General features: G+C 54.3%; 2 protein-coding genes across 3 annotated transcripts in view; both read left to right on the forward strand.

The window, feature by feature from the left end:
* Positions 1-10,522, forward strand: C5H19orf38 (chromosome 5 C19orf38 homolog). The gene is made up of 7 exons (XM_069591119.1): positions 1-190; positions 1,473-1,781; positions 3,971-4,063; positions 4,950-4,977; positions 5,702-5,739; positions 6,979-7,013; positions 9,917-10,522. Exons 1-7 carry the CDS (start codon positions 160-162, stop codon positions 10,052-10,054), a joined length of 672 nt encoding a protein of 223 aa, XP_069447220.1. The 5' UTR covers positions 1-159; the 3' UTR covers positions 10,055-10,522.
* An 843-nt stretch (positions 10,523-11,365) lies between these two features.
* The window catches only part of CARM1 (coactivator associated arginine methyltransferase 1), a 42,638-nt gene continuing 34,991 nt past the window's right edge, over positions 11,366-19,012 (forward strand). The window contains exon 1 of one of the 2 annotated variants that reach the window (XM_069591122.1): positions 11,366-11,941. In XM_069591122.1, coding sequence (XP_069447223.1) covers positions 11,722-11,941 — 220 coding nt within the window. In that variant the 5' untranslated portion in view covers positions 11,366-11,721. The remainder of the gene's footprint in view (positions 11,942-19,012) is intronic. The other variant, XM_069591120.1, reaches the window with a different exon arrangement.

Here is a 19,012-nt window from a genome sequence, read left to right on the forward strand (position 1 = left end):
AGTGTGTGTGTGTGAGCAATTTCCTGCCAGTGAGGAAACACTCGGCTCAAATCAGCCCTGGTTCTCCTTTCCCTGCTCTGGCCTCACAGGAGGAGCTGGCAGCAAGCCGTGGGCCACCCTAGCCTCCGCCAGATTTCCTGACCAAACGCGGGAGGAGAGATGCTCTGGATTGTCCTGCTGTTTGCAGCCGGTGAGCTGATGTCCCTGCACCACCCCTCACCCTGTTCCGCTCCCTCCATGCACCACCTTATCTCTGCTGGGGGGTGGTGGGGGGGTGCGTGTACACAGAGCAGGAGCTGGAGAGGCTGAGCCCTGACAGATTTGCCCTAGAGCCTTGGAAAAGCTCCCGGAGCATGGACGTCTCTTGTGGGGTGTCAGTACCCCCACATCACAGGTATTAGGAATGCCACCCCACTGGAGACAGCAGTGCCCACGCCCCATGACTCAGCCCTGCTTGGCCTCTGCAGGTTTCTACCTCCAGGACTGGGGCAGCAGGAGGATCTAGGGTGGGTCAGAGAGGGTGGGAGGGAAGCTGGATAAGGAAAGCCTTGTGTCGACCTTACCTGAGCCAGACACTCCACGCGGGAACCTGGGGCCACCGGGGAGACACTGGTCCCTCCTGCAGGAAGCCGTGCCCTGAAATCGTATCCCTCATCACAGCCTGGGAAGCAAGACAGAATCACTCTGCCCGCCCCTTCTCTGCTCGATCACCCCCACCTCCTGCCACCTGGACTCCTTGAGCGTCCCACACCCCTTCCAGCCTCCAGGCTTTGCCTGAGATGGTGCCCCTGCCTAGAATGGTCGCTCCCAGATCTTCCATGCTGTGTCTTCAGGGAAGCCCTCTCTGGCTACCCCATCACTCTCGTCTCCTTGAGAATGTCAGCTCCCCAGGGCAGGCATGTCTTGTCTATTCCTCTGTCTGTCTGTCTCATCCACTGCTCTGTCCCCAGAACCTAAACGGGGCCTGGCGCAAGGTCAGTGCTGTTGGTAGAAGTAATACGAGTGTAATTGTGATTCTGGGTAACATCTACGGCTGTTATAATAAAATGACTCCAACAACATGACCTCTCACCATGTGCCGGGTGCTTGATCCTCTCAACATAGCGGTAGGGTAGGGACAACTAGGGACTTCCCAGGTGGCGCTAGTGGTAAAGAACCTGCTTGCCAACGCAGGAGACGCAAGTTCGATCCCTGGGTCAGGAAGATCCCCTTGAGCAGGGCATGGCAACCCACCCCAGTATTCTTGCCTGGAGAATCCCATGGAGAGAGAAGTCTGGCAGGCTACGGTCCATAGGGTCACAAAGAGTCAGACATGACTGAAGTGACAGGGTGCACACACAAGGACAACTAGCCTCCAGTTGTCCATAAAAACCAAGGCCCAGAGAGGGTGAGCCATTGCCTAAGCCTACACAGCCAGGCTGGCCTCTGCTCTAACCACCCAGCCACCTAACCTCCCCTATCTTGCTTCCCAGGCTCCATGGCGATCCCGGCGCCATCCATCATGCTGGTGCCCCCACACCCCAGCAGTCAAGAAGACCCCATCCACATCTCGTGCATGGCCCCCAGGGGCTTCACAGGGGCGAATTTTACGCTGTACCAAGATGGGGAGGTGGTGGAGCTCCTGAAAGCCCCCAAGGACCAGCTCAGGGTCATCTTCAACCTGAGCGGTGGCAGCAGGGAGGTTCGAGGGGGACCGTTCTGCTGCCAGTATAGTGTGCTTGGTGAGAACAGGCAACCCCAGCTGTCAAACCTCAGCGAGGCTGTGCACGTCTCCTTCCCAGGTAAGTCGCTCCCATCGGCCCTCACTGCCCAGGCTCCATCTTCTCACAGCCGAACCTTTGTAGGCACTGTTCTCTCTGCCTGGGAGTCATCACTCTTCCAACTTGGTGGGAGTTTCTTTTCCTCCGTGGATGGAGGAGCCTGGTAGGCCACAGTCCACAGGGTCGCAAAGAGTAGGACATGACTGAGCGACTTCACTTTCACTTTCACCATATGCAGTGGGTACAGTCATTCTTCCCATTTTCCAGATAAGGAAACTGAGGCACAAGAGCTGAAGAGGCTGGCCCAGGTCACTCAGCCAGCAGGCAGCAGAGCTGGAGTTCCACCAGCCTCTGAAGTCCAGACGTTAAACCTCCACGCTTAGGAGCGCCTTTCCTTACTGGCCACAGTATTTATGAGTACCTGCTGTGCCCCAGGCACTGTCCTTGGCATTGCAGGCTCAGCAGTGAATGAAACAAAAGTCCCTGCCCTCTGGCACATTACGAGGGGGTGGCAATGTACATCAGATGATAAATAAGGAGTTTTGTAAATATTCAGTCAGCTAGTAGGGGACAAGGGAAGTGACAGGAATGAAATACAGCCTGGTGAAGGGCATCTTTTTTTTTTTTTCGGTTGTGCCACATGACTTGCAGGATCTTAATTTCCCAACCAGATAGGGAACCCAGACCCTAGCAGTGAAAGTGCTAGAGTTCTAACCACTGGACCACCAGGGAATTCCCAAGGGTGTCATTTTAAATAGGGAGGAGAGTGATCAGGGAAGGTCTTTCTGAGGAGTTGATGTTTGAGCCTGAAGGATGAGAAGCCAGCCACATGGCTGTCTGGCGCAGGAGGGTTCCAGGCAGAGGAAGCTGGCTGTGCAAAGGCCCTGAGGCTGAAGCGTGCCTGGTGTGTTTGAGGGACATGGAGGTGCCCCATATGACTGAAGCATAGCAAGCAAGGGGATAGTGGCGGGGAGATGAGGGCAGGGGGAGGCAAGGAGGATCATGCAGGGCCTTGTGGCTGCAGCAAGGACTTGGGCTTTTTGTCTGAGTGCGACTGAAGCCCTGGGAGCGAAGATGTCTTCCTTTGGTCTTTCCAGGAGTGGGGGCTGGGCCTGGTCTTTGGATCAAGGAGCAGGAGGGAGGGAGGGAGGAAGGAGCCTCGGGGTAGACTCTGTCACCAATAGCCAGAACTTTCCTGCTGCAGAGAGAAGGTTGTAGCCAGCAGAGGCCCACAGGTTGTGATGACAGAACACTCTCTGTGTCCTTCCCCAGCCTCAAGTTCCACTATCAAAGGCCCCCTTCTCTCACCTTGGTCCTGTGGTCTCAGAGTAGGGCAGTAACGGCTCTCCTGCCCCAGATGAGAGAATGAACAAGGGCTACTGAGAATACCCAAGTGAGCGCCTCTCCTCCCCTCCTGGCTAGTTCCTGACCTCCGCTGGGGTCCGGGCATCTCCTCCTGGCTCCCCTGAGAGATTCCTTGCCTCTCTCCAGGGAGGGGCAGCCAGATCTCTTGCAAAGACATAAACTCTGGAGCCGGGGCTTCATGCTTCTGTGGCTACCTCTGTGTGGGCCTCACAGTCCACCATGTGGCTGGGGATGGATGTCGTCTGACCCCGTTACCCAGCCAGCAAGACTCTTCAGACCACAAGTAACTGAAAACTGGACTCAAATTGGCTTCAGCAACAAAAGGGGATTTGTTGGTTTACTGAACTGAAATTTGTTCATGGCACTGATTTCTGGCATGGCTGGATCCAGGTGCTCAACCGTGTCAGGAATCATGTGCCACTTCTCAGCTTTACTTTCTTCTGTGTCTCATTCTTAGGCAGGCTCTCCCTCTCATGTTGTCAGAACTGTATACCTTGGAGCCTCAGATGTATATCCTACCAGCTTTGCAATGCTGGCCTGAAGAGTAAGCCTCTCTTCCCAGTAATCTAGCCAAAGTCCAGAAATTAGTTTCATTGGCTCAGCTTGGGCAACATGCCACTCCCTGAACCAATTAGGTTAGCCAGGGGTAGGGAATATGCCAACTGGCCAGACAGATTTGCTAGTTCCCCAAGGTCTAGCTATACCTAAACCAAATGTTTCTGTGGTATAGGGGGAGGGCTAGCTCTCTAAAGGTAGCCCGGATGTATGCCAGGAGTCCCACTTTCTCCCTGCACCCCTACAATTCTATGGCCTACCCAATCTCTTTTTTCCCCATCTTTCTCTAGTGCCCACCTGGATCCTGGCACTCTCCTTGAGCCTGGCTGGAGTTGCTCTCCTCCTCTTTGGACTAGTGACCATTGCCCTGATCATCAGGAAAGGTAACAGCAGGCAGAGAAAGCGTGGCTCGCCAGAACTTGCAAATGCACTGAAATGCACTCCAACTCACACGCATTTTTAGGAGCACAGAGGCACACAGTTGGGAGTTCTTACTCCAAAAACTTAGCAGTGAAGAACCTGTCAGAATTTCAATGACGGTGGTGGGCAGGGGAAATTCATATATATATATATATATATATATGGTAAAATATGCATGATGTAAAATTTGCCATTTAACCCTTTTTTATTTTTTATTTTTAAATATTTTTGGCCATGCTGTGGGGCTCATGGGATCTTAGTTCCCCAAGTGAAGTTGCTCAGTTGTGTCCAACTCTTTGCAACTCGTGGACTGTAGCCCACCAAGCTCCTCCATCCATGGGATTCTCCAGGCAAGAATACTGGAGTGGGTTGCCATTTCCTTCTCCCCAACCAGGGGTCAAACCTGAGCACCTGGCAATGAAAGTGAACCACTGGGGAATTCCTTTAAAAAAAAAAAAATGTTTTAGTTTTTAAATTTTAACCTCTACTGCTCTACAACCATCACCACCATCCATCTCTTCATCTTCCTAAACTGTAACTCTGTCCCCATTAAATACTGACCCCCGTCCCCTCTCCCCCAGCCTCTGGCACCCACTGAAATCAGCATTTAAAAAGAATTTTATTTATTTTTTACATTTTTGTACCTTGCTTGAAGTTTTTACCAACATACATTACTCATGTAATTGGGAGGGAAAAGTGTCTTCAGTAGCTCCCCTGTTGAGAGGGAAATTTGCCAGGGGAGAAGGCAAGGCTGGGTAGCAAATGTACAAGACGCTTTATTGGTTTCTTAGCTTTTTGAACCAGGACCAAAATCTAACTAATGCTTTTTGTTTGTTTGTTTGTTCCCAGTTAAAGTAAAAAACTTGAACAAGAAACGGTGAGAACATCCCTGGAGACCCTTAGAGGATAGTTTTTTTGGGGAAAAATTTCAGCCCCAAGGCAGGAGTTTCTGATGGGCATTGAAGAGCTGGCCAGGTTCTAGGGGCGGAAGGATACTTCCAGGGCTCCATCTCGAACAGCGCCCTCTGGTGGATGGGCGGGTTAATAAAAATAGGTTCTCTTTAGGAAGCGCTTAAGGTATGCTCCGGGCTGTGCTCCACCACTCTGGACCTTGAGTTCACATTATCCTCGCATCAGCCCTGGAAGTAGGCTCTATGGATGACCCCTTTTAACAGATGAGGAGACTGAGCCTTCCTCACATTCCTTTATCTCCAGTTGCCAAAATTTGTTGAGTAATCATTCTAGAAATCCATAGTGAGGGGGAGGAGGGTGGGTGTCCCCTGGCATTGTGCAGCCCCCAATGCCTAGCCTGTAGACAGTGGCCCTGGTTCTTGGGCATCAGAATATATCCACTGGCCCCAGCCTTGGTTTCTCCTCTCGGAGAGAGGGGCGAACACCTTGTTGCCTGGTGGCAGAGTAGCCCCAGTGATCAAATCCTGACTTCACCTGGCTGTGGGGCTCCTGCAAGAGATTTCTATCTGAGGAGTTCGATGGGGGGGAGGAGGTGGCTGGGGAGGAAGGATCAAGTTTGGGGCCAGGGCTACCCGGAAGGAGCCTCCTGCCTAAGACAAGTCATCACTTTCTCCCGAATCCCTCTGCAGAGAGCGAGAATCCTGCTGGGTTAACATCGCCACCACAGGTCTGTGCCTCCCTGTTCCTGTCCCTTGCCTGGGCAGAGTCACTGCCTCAAAATGCCATCGGGTCTCACTACTTGCTGCTGAACCCCATCTACAGCTGTTCACTTCCCTTAGAATCCAGAACACATGCTCCTCCTCTTTCCCTTCCTCCTCCCCCCTCATTTTCCTCCCAGTTTTCACCTCTCTCTTTCTTTTTGGTGCGAACAGCTTTCACCTCTTACCTTACCCTGCCCTATCCTCAAGCCGTTCATTCATCCCGCCCTCTGCCTAGAATATTTTTCCTCCCTGTGTGGTCTCCATCTAAAGGTCACCTCCTCTAGGAAGCCTTCCCTGACTCCCTAGGCAGGATCTATTCTTTCTACTTACATTCCCCTAGCATCCTGTCATTCTTCTTAGTCCTCAGTAGACACACAACTAAGTAATCACTGCATGCTTGGGTGTATGATACTCATCTCCAGTACTGGACCATCAGCTCCAAGAGGGTGGGGAGTTGAAACTGTCTTGTCCACCACGGGGGCACCCAACTTTCCCAGTGCCTAGCACAGTCCTTAATGGAGCCCCACATGTGGTCCAGAATGTGCTGTTCTGCCGGCTTCCACCAGGGGGCCAGAGAGAGAGCCCGCCTGTGCGGTGTGATGCCCAGGAAGGGGCCCTACGCAGAGAAAACTCCACTCTCCGTACCTCTTCCATTGTTTCCCGTATTCATTGAGCGTCTACTATGTGCTAAAGCCTGAGGGCTCCCGAGATAACCAAGACAGAGGTGATTTCTGTCCACACGCCCATACTCCAGTGGGGAAACAGTCCATGACAGGCTGGACACTGTCTGGGCTGGGAGGGTGGTCTCCAGAGGAAGTGGTGTTTAAATCAGAGAACTACAGGGGCAAACAGGGAGTAGCTGGGTGAAGGGTGGGCAGTTAGTGGGGGAGCCCAGGATAGGGGGAGATGAGAAGTATTCTGGAGAGCAGGAGTTGAGACGAGGCACTCATTTTCCGGAGGGCAGCCAGAGGCCACCTAGGGAGAGTTCTGAGCAGCAGAGAACAAGTTCAGTTTGCAGCTGCTCACCCTGCAGAACGGGCTGGCGGGCGGACAAAGAGACTGCTGGGTGATGGACTCCATGTCCTTCCTCAGGGTGGATTCAGGGCCTGTGGGCTTGTGGGGAGGGCCTGGGAAGTGGGGCGGGGGGGGAGGGGCAAGAAATCCGAACTGGCCCCCAGCCTGGTCGTCTTCTCCTTCTGTTCTAGACATGTCCTTCGACAACTCCTTGTTTACCATCATGGTAAGTCATCCCGTTTCTCGGATCCAGTTTTCTGCTTCCTGTTCTGACCACCGGAAGGTGGGGGCTACCAGGGGGGCTGGGCTGACCTGTTGTCTCTGGACTTCTAGGGCCTGGGAAAAGCCCAGAATCACTGAGCGGGGCTTGTTTCTGAGCTGAGAGTTGGTTCTGGAAAATTCCAGGGGATTGGAGGTAGCCACGCTGCCCAGGGCTTTGTGGGGCAGTGGGCAGGTTGTCAGCACTGCCTCTGCACTCACAGTGGTAACAGAAGATGACCTGGGGGCTTCTTGGGAGTCACGGAGCCTTATGACAGTCTGGTATAAAGAAAAGACTACTTCCATGTTCAGTTTCAGGAATTTCAGCTTAGTTGTACAGACATGTATTCCCTTTTGGGGGAGGAGGGTCTTAACCTTCACACCCACCCCTGCTCTGCACCTCCTATTTAGCAAGGCATTGCTCTCCCAGATCACATAGCATCCTGGCTAGGATTTGAAACCCGGTCTGTGGATCTCCTCTGCACAGCTGCATTTTGTGGTGGCCTTGGGGTAATTATTCTTCAGTAAGTTAGAGATATCTGACCTGTGGACGCTATGGATGCAGACAGTGTCCAGCTAGGGGAATACCCTGGCGGTCCAGTGGTCAGGACTCTGCACTCCCACTGCAGGGGCCACGGGTTCTATCCTTGGTTAGGAAACAAGATCCTGCAAGCTGTGGTGTGGCCAAACACAGAAACAAAACAATGCCCAGCTAGCTTCTCTCCATGCAGAGATGGTACAGGTCTGGGGTGCAGGTGGTCCCACTTGAGGAGGCCTCAGGAGTCCTATCTGTATAAATGGATGCTTTGGGACTGTAGTGAGGGAGCTGGAGGTGGAGTCAGTTGGCTTGGGGCACCACTGTAGGAAGTAGGGGTGGGGGGGAGGATTGGATGGGTTTGACATAGCCTTCCTGGGTATCTGGACAAGAACAAGGTGAGACCCTTCATCCCCTGAGCTTCTTAATTCCACAGGGGGAGACAGACGATAGCACATCGGATAGGGGGTGCCCAGGAAGCTAACACATTCAGATGGGAGATCTGGGAGGTCTAGGAGATAAGTGACAAGCAGGAGATAGCTGTGGAGGATTGATCCAGGCTCAGGGCACGTTCCCCACACGGCCCAGTAGAACTGGGGTGCAGACGAGTGAGGAATGGAGGGGGTTCCTGCGCAGAACTTTGACTTTATCCCAAGTGAAGTCAGAGCCCTGGAAGGTTTGGAGCAGAGAGATGTGACCTACTCTACATGACCACGGGCGCCCTCTGGTGGCTGCAGCGAGCACAATCTGTGGGGGCCGTGGGATGACAAGAACCCGGGGACAGGCGCAGACAGCTCAGATGGTTCAGGCGCCAGACGTAGTGGGTAGTTTGGTCCAGCGTGCTGGCAGCGGAGGTGGAAGGCGCGAACAGATGCAGGTCAGATTCAGAGGATGGGAAACACGGCACCGATTTCGGAGTAGATGAGTGGGCGGAGGGAGAAGGAGCCGCGGCGGAGTCCTTGAGAGACAAGAGAGGGGCCACCTCACCCAGTGACGCTCCAGAGCAGATGGAGACCGGCCTCAGTCACTGGTATACAGATGGAGGGAGCAAGGCGCTTGGCACCGACCTGTCCAGCCCTCTGAGGTCTCAGCTCAGGGAACAAGCTGTTAAGAAAAACCTGGAGAGTAGGTTCTAAAACCCTCCCTGAGAAGCCACACTGCTCAAGGCACTAGCCTGGTGGTTTCTGCTTCCCTCCCCCCACTTTTAAAAGGCATTTAAAACGAAACGATGGGAAGACAGGAAAAAAAAAAAAAGGAAAAAATAACTTACTTCTCAGTATCCTAGTCCTGGAGACTTTAAATATAAACGTGTATAGACTATGAAATACATCCAAATGTAAAAATTATCTATAATCTATATTCATAAAGTTCTCTTCTATTTCTTCATCCCTCTGCACCCACCGGTCTCCACTCTGCACACATGCAGGTAAATGACCATTAGGAACTTCTTGCACATACAAGGAAGCAAAGGCAAAAATAGCAAGTCTGTATCCTCACTCTCTAACACAAATGACAGCATGCTAACCATACTGTTATGCACTGATGGTTCTTTTCTTTAACAGTAAGTTCTAGTAATCTTTTCTAGTTTTTTTTTGTCATTGTAAAATATAAATGAAATTTACCATTTTAATTATTTTTAAGTGTACAGTTCTGTGGCATTAAGTATATTCCTATTGTTGTACGACTGTTAGCATCATCATCCTCAGAACTGTATCTTGAAAAACAAACCCTGCCAAGGAATTCCTTGATGGTCTAGTGGTTAAGACTCATCATTCTACTGCAGGGGGCCCAGGTTTAATCCCTGGATGGGGAACGAAGATCCCACAAGCTGCGAGGTATAGCCCAAATAAAACAAAACCCAACAAAATTCTTTGCCTATTAAACAACTCCCCCACCTCAGACCCTGGCACTCACCATTCTGCTTTCTGCCACTTTGGTGGATTTGCCTATTCTGGATTTTTATAGAGAAATGATGCCACGCAGTGTTCATCTTTATGAGTCATAGCCACCCCAGGATGAAGGGTACTGCCACTCTCCCCCATTGTACAAAAGGGAGAACTGAGACATAAAGAGGTTGATCACACCACTAGGAAGAGATGTAGCTGGGATTTGAACCCAGACTGTCTGGTTCCCTTTTCAGTAGACAGCAAGACAGGACAGATGGCAGGATCAGGGGCCTGCAACTGTGTTTGTGTGCAGGTGTGTGTGTGTGTGTGGGGGGGGCAGTGAGGTGAGACCTGATGGATTGTGGGAGTCTCAGCCTCAGAAAAATGGGCAACCCAAAATCCAGAAACCCCAAATCACTTCATTCTCTATTTTTCCCTCTACGGACAAAGAAAATGACTTCAGAAGAAGATGCAGCCAACCTGGATACTCCTTCAGGCTCCACTGAGACACCTGGACCCCGGAAGAGGCCCACCTCCACGTCATCCTCACCTGAGCCCCCTGAATTCAGCACATTCCGGGCCTGTTAGAGGAGCCCCTCTCTCTGTCTGCGTGCCCTCTGTTCAGCCCTCCGCCTGGAGCTGGCCAGGCTGTGCAGGGCCTCAGGTCGCTCCAGCTACTTTGAGGACTTCTGGCTGCTGCTTTCTCAGGGAACTGAACAGAAGGGACAAAGGGGATCCCTGGCCTTGGGGTCTTCCTCACCGAGAAGCAGGAGTGGGAGAGAGGGGTGAAAGCATTGACCCGGAGGCTGGACGGAAAGCAGGAAGCATCTCAGGATTTCCAGTTTCTCAACCTACCAGGGGAGAAGGAGCCCTTCTGGCTGTTAGCTGGGCTGTTACGAATCTGAGCCTCGCACACTCCTCCAGTTTCCTCCTTCCCATCACACCTGATTTGGCCAACCTGACTGGATTTTTGGAGCATAGGGTACCCTGGGTGGGGTATATTCTGTGTGCCCTGCTGGCATGCCTAAGTTATTAATTATAATGTTTTGAGCTGTTCCCAAGGTCTCTATGGAGTGTAGTCCATAGAGGATGTCTGATGTCTAATCACTGATTCCTAGGGGATGGGGAGAAGTACCCCTCAAGTGCATGCAGTCAAGGTGGTGTCTGGGGAGGGCCATGGGGGTGTCGGGAGAAGAGATCTATGTGAGGCAAGGGGCCTCAAGCTCCTTTGGAAACCCTGAAAGAGAATGGGGCCCTGGAGTAGTGGATTCACTGGCCAGTCATCACTGGGGGGAGAAAGAGTGAATGAGGGGGTCAGGGGATAAGGGGGGTCCAAAAGTTTTTTTATGGGTAGAAGACAGTGAAGGGCTAAGAATGGAGGAGGAGGGCTCTGGGGGAAGGGGAAAAGAGAAGGAGCCGTTGAGTGCCTGAGAGGGGTTAAAGATGGGGTTCAGGGGCCAAGTCCTGGCTCAAACTGCTCTTCAAGCGGGCGTGCTGGGGGTTGGGGCCACAGGCTGGGGCGTGGTCCTACGTTCTGTCCCCGCCACTCCAGCCCTTCTCAAGAAAGCAGAGCCTCACAAAGCAAAGCCCGGCGTGGGAGGAGCTGGACCGGTATAGGGGCGGGGCCTCTCCGAAGCTGGACCCCGCCCCTCTGCGAGCCGCCTCACAAAGCCGGGTGGGACCGGGGGCGGAGCCAGGCCTCAAGCGCCAGACCCGCCCCCGCCGTTTCCCGGGCAAGAAAGCCATCTCCCAGCGCGGCCGCCGGCGTGGGGCGGGGCCCGAGGGCGTGTCCGCAGGGCCGAGCACCGCCCCCTGGAGCGAGCTCCGGGCCCCCCCTTTCCTGGGACTCCGCCGCGCGGCCGTTCGGGCCACGCCGAGCTGGGGGCGGGGCCCGATATCTAGGGGCGTGTCCGCGCGGCCGAGCATCACCCTTGACGTACGCTCCCACTCTGCAGTTCCTGGGCCGCGGAGTCACCTCACAAAGCAGCCCCCATTCGCGCGGGGCGGGACGGGGTGAGGGTGTTCGGCCCCGCCCCCTAGCGTGCTCCCGCCCAGCGCCCAGCGCCGCCTGCAGGGGGCGCTGCGCCACGGTGGCCGGGCCGCAGCGACGGTGGCGGCGAGGCGGCGCGTGGCCGGCAGGCGGCGCTGCCCGGCTCGGCCTCGGCCTCGGCCTGCTCGGCGGCGGCGGCAGCGGCGGCGGCCTGGGCCCGGGCGCGGCGGCGGCGGCGGTGGCGGGGCCTGGAGCCGGATCTAAGATGGCAGCAACGGCGGCGGCGGCGGGGCCGGGCGTGGGCGGCGCGGGGGCGGCCGGCACGGGTGTCACGGGGCCCTGCGGGGCCGTGTCCGTGTTTCCCGGCGCCCGCCTCCTCACCATCGGCGACGCGAACGGCGAGATCCAGCGGCACGCGGAGCAGCAGGCGCTGCGCCTCGAGGTGCGCGCCGGCCCGGACGCGGCGGGCATCGCCCTCTACAGCCGTGAGTGCGGGGCCCCGGGGCCGGGCTGCGCGCGGGGGCTGCGCACGAGGCCGGCCGCGGAGGGGGAAACCCTGGCCGGGAGGGACGCGGTGATGCCTGGGGTTCCCAGCGTGAGGGGCCCTGGTCCGTGGGGGCCTGATGTGGGGTCTGTGGGGCCGAACCGAGGGAGCTGGGTGTGGGGGGCCCCCGAGTGAGGGGCGTGGAGGAACGGTGTCAAGGGGCAGAACGAGAAAAGAGGGCGTGCGTGGTGGCCAGAGGTGAGGTGCCCAGAGTGCAGAGGGAAGCGGGAAGTGGGGGGGGGTAGTGAGGGCCCTGAGATTGGGAGAGGGTGGGCAGGAAGTGGGGACCCGAGAGTGGAAGGTAAGAATTCTGAAGAAGCCGGGGGTGTGGGGGCTGGGTGGGAGGGGAGGGGGCCTGGGCGTGGGAAAGATGGGAGTCTGGGGGCGGGTGTGGCCGCCGTGGCGGGGAGGAGGGAGGGGTGTGGACAGCCTCGGGCCATCCAGGGGACCCTCTGGACTGCTAAGGACGGTTGGAAAGTGGTGCCCAGTTTGGGGCGGCCTAGAGGACCCTGTTTGACTCATCTGGAGGGCCTGGCATTCCCGACCCCCGAGTGGGAAACTTCTAGATCTGGGGAGGGGGTCCCTGCGAGGATGGTGCTAGCCGCTGGGTGTGCGCCTCGTGGAAACGTGGACTGCTGGGGCCCTTTCTTGATGCCAGGCTCCGAAGTAAGATGTAACACTGCCTCCTCCCTCGCCACGGTCCCCCGATCTTCCTTTTTGGGGATGTGAGAAACTGGTTACATTTTCAGAAGCTAGTTTCAAAACTGACATTTTGGTGTGGTGGGGAGAAAGATCTCAAATGTGTTTGCCAAGACCCTGCGTCTTTGTAGTTCATCCTTTTTCTTTCTCTTGTTACTCCTATCTGTTCTCTCTTGTTCTTATCTGTTCTCTTCTCATTCACATTTTGTTATTCTGTTACACTCAGCTTTGTCTCTCCCGGTTTCTGGCTCTGATGTTCTCCTGGTGTCACTGAGAAGGCTTTTCCTGGTGGTGGTTTGTGTGAGTGTTTTGCCACTCTGGGCATGGGGTTTTCCGAAGGGAAGTGTGTGGAGCAGTTGGTTCCCACACAGAATTCCTCACACCCAGCATTACACCTCTTTTTGCTCCGGCAGAGCTGGGTCTTCTTGGACCAGATGAGGGGAGAGAAGAGTATGCCAGGTGGGTATCGGTGCTCAGGACAGACACTTAAGCTCTGAAGGGCCCCCCAGATCATAAGCATTGCCATTCATTCTACATACGTGAGTGAGCACAGCACCAAGTAAGGCATCGTTTCTCAAACTAGGGTCCCAGGGCTGATGCTCAAAGGAGTTCCAGGGGAGTTGGTTTTTCTTTGGTAAATAAACTTCTTTTGATTTTAGGACGGGCTTAGATTTATAGAATTTATAGAATTACTAGGAAGATTGTACAGAACATTCTCATATACTCTCTTCACATCTTTCTCCAGGAGAGGTTTTATTATCTAAATTTTTAAATGTGGTTTTAAATTTATTTTTGGCTGTGCTAGGTCTTCGTTGCTGCGTGGGCTTTTTCTCTAGTAGTGCTGAGCGGGGGCTATTCTCTAGTTGCGGTGCTTGCCTTGTTGCAGAGCATGGGCTCTAGAGCACCTGAGCTTCAGTAGTTGCAGCACGTGGGCTCAATAGTTGTGGCTCTCAGGCTGTTAGAGCACAGTCTCAGTAGTTGTGATGCAGGGGCTTAGCTTCGAGGTATGTGGGATCTTCCCCAACCAGGGATCAAACCCACCTCCCCTGCATTGGCAGGCAGATTCTTAACCACTGAGCCACCAGGAAAGCCCCTCCAGGAGGGTTTTACTTTCGTGTTTTTGTTTTGTGGATACGCTTGGAACTGTTACTAGTTATAATAAAGGAACACTTCTGTTTGGGGTGGTCATTCATAACTGAAGTGATCGTCAAGAGGAGAAAGTCCTCGTTTCTCACACCAAGAGTTTCAGTCTGGAATGACAAAGTCTCCGGGATCTGAGATAATTCCTGTCCCCTTTATGCCCAAGTCATTCTGGCATGGAGTTGAGAGCATAGTCTCTGGTCTTGGCTGAGCCTGGTTGTATTGGTTTCCCAGGGCTGCTTAACAAACGGAGTGGCTTAAACCAATAGGAATGTATTCGCTCATAGCTCATGGGCAGAAGTCCAAAGGCAAGGTGCTGGCTGGGTCACACGCACTCCGGAGGCTCTAGAGGAGAATCCTTTCTTTGCTCTTCCAGTGTCCAGTGGCTCCAGGCATTGCTTGGCTGGAGGCCACAGAAATCCAGTCTTTGCCTCCATCTCCACATGGCTGCTCCCCTGTGTCTCTGTGTCTTTTCCTCTAAGGTTGCCTGTCGCTGGATTTAGGGGCTTCCCAGGTGTCTCCATGATAACTCGTCTGCCAACGCAGGAGACACAGGAGATGCCTGTTCAGTCTGTGCATCGGGAAGATCCCCTGGAGAAGGAAATGGCAACCCACTCCAGTATTCTTGCCTGAAAAATCCCATAAACTGAGGAGCCTGGTGGGCTATAGTCCATGGGGTGGCAAAGAGTCAGACAGGACTGAGCGACTGAACACGCACACATGACTCTGGAATCTAAATCCAGGATGGTCTTCATTCAGTCAGTCATGGGCGCTAAGTCATGTCTGACTCTTGCGACCCCATGGACTGTAGCCTGCTAGGCTCCTCTGTCTGTGGGCTTCTCCAGGCAGGAATACTGGGGTGGGTTGCCATTTCCTCCTCCATGGGATCTTCCAACCCAGGGATCGGACCCGCGTCTCCTGCACTGGCAGGTGGGGACTTTACCACTGAGCTACCTGGGAAGGCCAGGATGATCTTAGATCCTTAATTATGTCTGTAAGGATCCCTTTTCCATGTGAAGTCATACGCACAGATTCTGGGGGTTAGGGCTTGGGCATATGTTTGAGGTCATCCACTGTGTGGGCTGGGCTGGTGCCCGGCAGGTAGTTGGGGGCTTCTGTGCCTCGGTCTCCTGGGTGGCAGGACGGAGGTGATGACAGGACTTGGTAGCACAGCGTGTTTGCTCAGGGAACGAACTCTTCTTCCGTGGAGGCAGCCTCTGCTCCCGTAATGGGCTGACGGGCTGACGAGGGCCTCAGAGTTGGCAGCCTCAGGGCGAGGCAGTGCTGCTTCCCAGTTGCTCTGAAGTCTGCCAGGGGAGTGCAGTCTCGGATGGGTGAGCAGGCTGGGCCTGCTGGGCGTGGACGGCTGGCCACGGTCCCCTGGGAAAGGGCAAAGGTGGTCTGGCCTCTGGGGGACTTGGGGGCAAGCTGCATTGTTGGGAGCCTCAGGCCTCCTCTTGGAATGAACTTCCGTCCCTGGACTCAGCTTTTCCCAACCTGGACCCTTCTGGGACCTGTGTGCTTTGGCCAGGTGAGAAGGCTTCAGGAACCCTGTTCTGCTCAAGAGTTGGGGTCCTGTGAGCCACTGGTGATCCCCAGATACCTGACATTCGACTGTGTGTGGGGGGTCAGGGTGGGGCATGAGGGTGAGGGGTGGGCGAAGACGTCCACATGAATCTCCCCATGCTCACATCTGGGAGGTGAGAGTCTTGAGCATGGAATCTGACTGGAGTGAATCAGTGGCTACTCAGCCTTGAACTCGCCATTTTACCTGTCGCGATACCTGTTTCCTTACTGATAGCGACAGGTACCTGCGCACGACCTCAGTTTCCTCCACTGCAGAGAGAATAGTGCCACCGGGGCCCTGGGAATATGGGGGAAGTGGAGCAGGGAGTCCGGCCATAAAGGGTAGGTTAGTCTACAGATGTTATCGCCGGTGATGCTATTGGTGTGGAATGGTGAAGAGCTGGCTTTTCTAGTAGAAAGTCCTGTACGCTGTGGGGCTGCCCAGCTGCCTCCCGCCCCCAGAAGATGGGAGAAGGACCCCCCAGGGCTGCCACCTCTGCGTCAGGTGGCAAGGCTGGGAGATGGGCTCCCCTGGTGCCTCAGTGGTAAAGAATTCACCTGCCAATGCAGGAGATGCACAGGTTCAATCCCTGGGTCAGGAAGATCCCCTGGAGGAGGAAATGGCAACCGACTCCAGTGTTCTTGCCTAGGAAATCCCATGGACAGAGGAGCCTGGAGGGCTACAGTCCATGGGGTTGCAAAGAGTTAGACACGACTTAGCGACTGAACTGCAACAGCAACCAGGACATACAGGAGGACATGTAGCCATATTCCTTGATGTTCACATCCTCCGTGTGGGAAAGAGGACAGTTGTGGAAGGCTGTGGCTCAGTCACCCTGCGATGAATGGTGACCCTTCTCCATCCCACCCTCGTTTTTTGGCTTTGTGACATCTTAATTCCACAACCAGGAATCGAACCCCTGCCCCCCAGCAGTGAAAGCGCAGAGTCCTTTAACCGCTGGACCTCCAGGGAATTCCCTCCCCACCCCTTCTTGCCACTTGATGTCACCCTGGCTCACGTCCATGGCATTGGCTAAGTGGCAGCTCCCATAACCGGACCTCTTTCCCTGGGCAGAGGTGCATCTTCCTGGGCCTTGAGGAAGCTTTGGCACAGGCCCTGGAGTTCCTGGATGCAGGCTGCCCCCCTGCACTCTGCCCACGCCCAACTTGCCGAGAGGCAGCTCCTTGAGAAGCCCGTCATGGGGTGGCTGGGACGGTGAGCAGAGCAGACTCAGTTCCTCAGCCCTGTGGCCGCCTTCCTGGAGATGACAGGGCTGCTTTTCTCTCGGTTCTCTGGCTCTCCCAGCCCCACTGGCTAGGAAGGGACATACATCAGGGCTGGCTCTGATGGGCTTGGTTTCAGTTTGTGGGGGGACCTGTCAGGGGCTGGAAACCCCAGAGAAAACCCCTCTGTGAAAACAAGCTGCAGGTTCCAGAATCAGGAACCCTGTGACTTCTTTCAGGCACACTCCTGGTAGCCCCCGCCCCTGACAGCTGGAGGCAGTTAGGGTGCTGAGATTGTGGAAAAGTTGGTCCTGTGCGCAGCCTTTAGGACATGCAGTGTCCAGCCTGGGGGACAAAGGTAATCACATCAGAAGGCATTTGCATTTTAAGCGGTGCCTGCCAGTTACTACTGACTGCCGTCACTTATTGAGCACTTTCTGTGTGCCAGGGATGGATAGACCCCTGTGCTTTGACTTTGAAGGCACTGGGGAAAGGATGGTAGTATAAGGCAGGGCCTGTGGGCCAGTGGCCAACTTTTAAGCAGTCAGAGCTAAGGGAGGTTTGTACATTTTTGAAGTGTTGATTAAAAGGAGAAAACCCAAGGAAAAATATTTAACGAAGACCATAGAGTCCTTCAAAAACCTAAGATATTTACCTACCAGTCCTTCACAGGAAAAGCTTGCAGACCCCAGGGATAAGTGAATGAAGCCGGCAGGAGGAGGGGTAACTTGGGAACTGAGCCCCAGCCAGGGTTGGTGGATCTTGAGCAGCTTAAGAGAAGCCAAAAAGCCCTTCTCTGTGTAGGTCTGTTTGTTTTGATTGTGAAGTGTCCTGACTGATCAAGCCATATAGAGTACGCGTTCTGGACCATGTAGGTCCGTGTGGGCCGGTTAGTCTGACAGGTATGACCCTTCTGTGTGTTACCACTGGGCCTTAGAATAGCTCTGGGAGGTCAGGTACACGCCTCCCATTCTGTTGTTGGGAAAGCAGGGGTGAAAGGGTTATCATGGCTGGCAGACAGCAGAGCTGGCTGTTGGATGCTTTGCTCCCTGCAGAGTGGTTCAGTGGAGCTGGGTGGTCAGGATTCCATTTATCCATGCATTAACAGAGACCCAGAGTAGAGGTGGCTTAACCAAGCCGGCAATTCATTTCTCGTGCTCTGGTCCTGAAGCCTTGGAAGCTGGAGACCAGGGCTGGTGTGGAAGCTCTGCTCGAGGAAGTCCTCAGACCCAGGTCCTTCTAGCTAACCCTGTTCCCACATTCCCAGGGTCGAGTCTTGTCATCATGGATCAGTATGACAGCCCGAGTCCAGCTATTACACCTGGTTTCCAGACAGCAGGATCAGGGAAGGGGCAAAGGGTTCCAAGAGCATTGCCAGGCGTCTGTTAGGGAAGGTTCCCAGAAGCTGGCCCTGGTTGCTTCTGCTTGCATCCCATTGGCTAGAATGCAGTCACATGGCTACTGCTAGTTGCAAGGGGGCCTGGGAAATGTAGTCTTTAGTTAGAGGGACCCTGTCCTCAGCTCATTTCAGGGTTTCTCTTTCAGTGGGAGAAAGGGAGAACAGATATTGGGAGATAGTCACCTTGGCCACAGTAGGTAGGATGTGGATGTAGCCACCATCATTGGGCAGAATACTCCTGCTTTAAGGAAAGATGCTCAGTGAGGTGGGAACAGCAGCCTGGTGTGAGCAGAATGGAGGGACTAAAGATGGGTAACAAGGTTGGGCACAGGTCACGTCTCCCAAATGACAGGGCCTTTTCCTACATGTGGTCAGGAGTGCGCTGCCGTTTTTCATGGGGGCCTAGCATGAGAAGGGTGGTATTTCTGCCGTTTTTCATGGGGGCCTAGCATGAGAACAGTGGTATTTCTGCCGTTTTTCATGGGGGCCTAGCATGAGAAGGGTGGTATTTCTGCTGTTCTTCATGGGGGCCTAGCATGAGAAGGGTGGTATTTCTGCCGTTCTTCATGGGGGCCTAGCATGAGAAGGGTGGTATTTTTGAACTCCTCTGGCAGCAGGTAGCAAGGAGAGAAGCCGCGGAAGTTTGCAGGGAATGCAACAGAAATGTAATCAAATAGTTTCAGCTTAGTCTGACCCTGAAGCACATTAGAGGCCCAGAGTCCTGTTATGGTACAAAAGCTGGATTCCGCCCCTAGGGCAAAGGGCACATAGTCAAGGCCATGACCCTCGGCCAGGGGTCATGAGTTACCTAGCCAAAGGGTTTGCTCCACTCTGGTTAAAATAAAAGGAGGTTCCTGATATTTTTAAAAACAGGGTGATTTCCCATCAAAATCTGGCTTGTACTTCTGAAAAATCAGTAGGGCTGCAACCCTGGGCCCTCATATCCCGAGGCTGAGTTGGATGGCAGTGCCGCCTTCAGAAGGG

Source organism: Ovis canadensis, chromosome 5 (assembly GCF_042477335.2).
Source record: "Ovis canadensis isolate MfBH-ARS-UI-01 breed Bighorn chromosome 5, ARS-UI_OviCan_v2, whole genome shotgun sequence".
In the NCBI taxonomy this organism is placed as follows: Eukaryota; Metazoa; Chordata; class Mammalia; order Artiodactyla; family Bovidae; genus Ovis; species Ovis canadensis.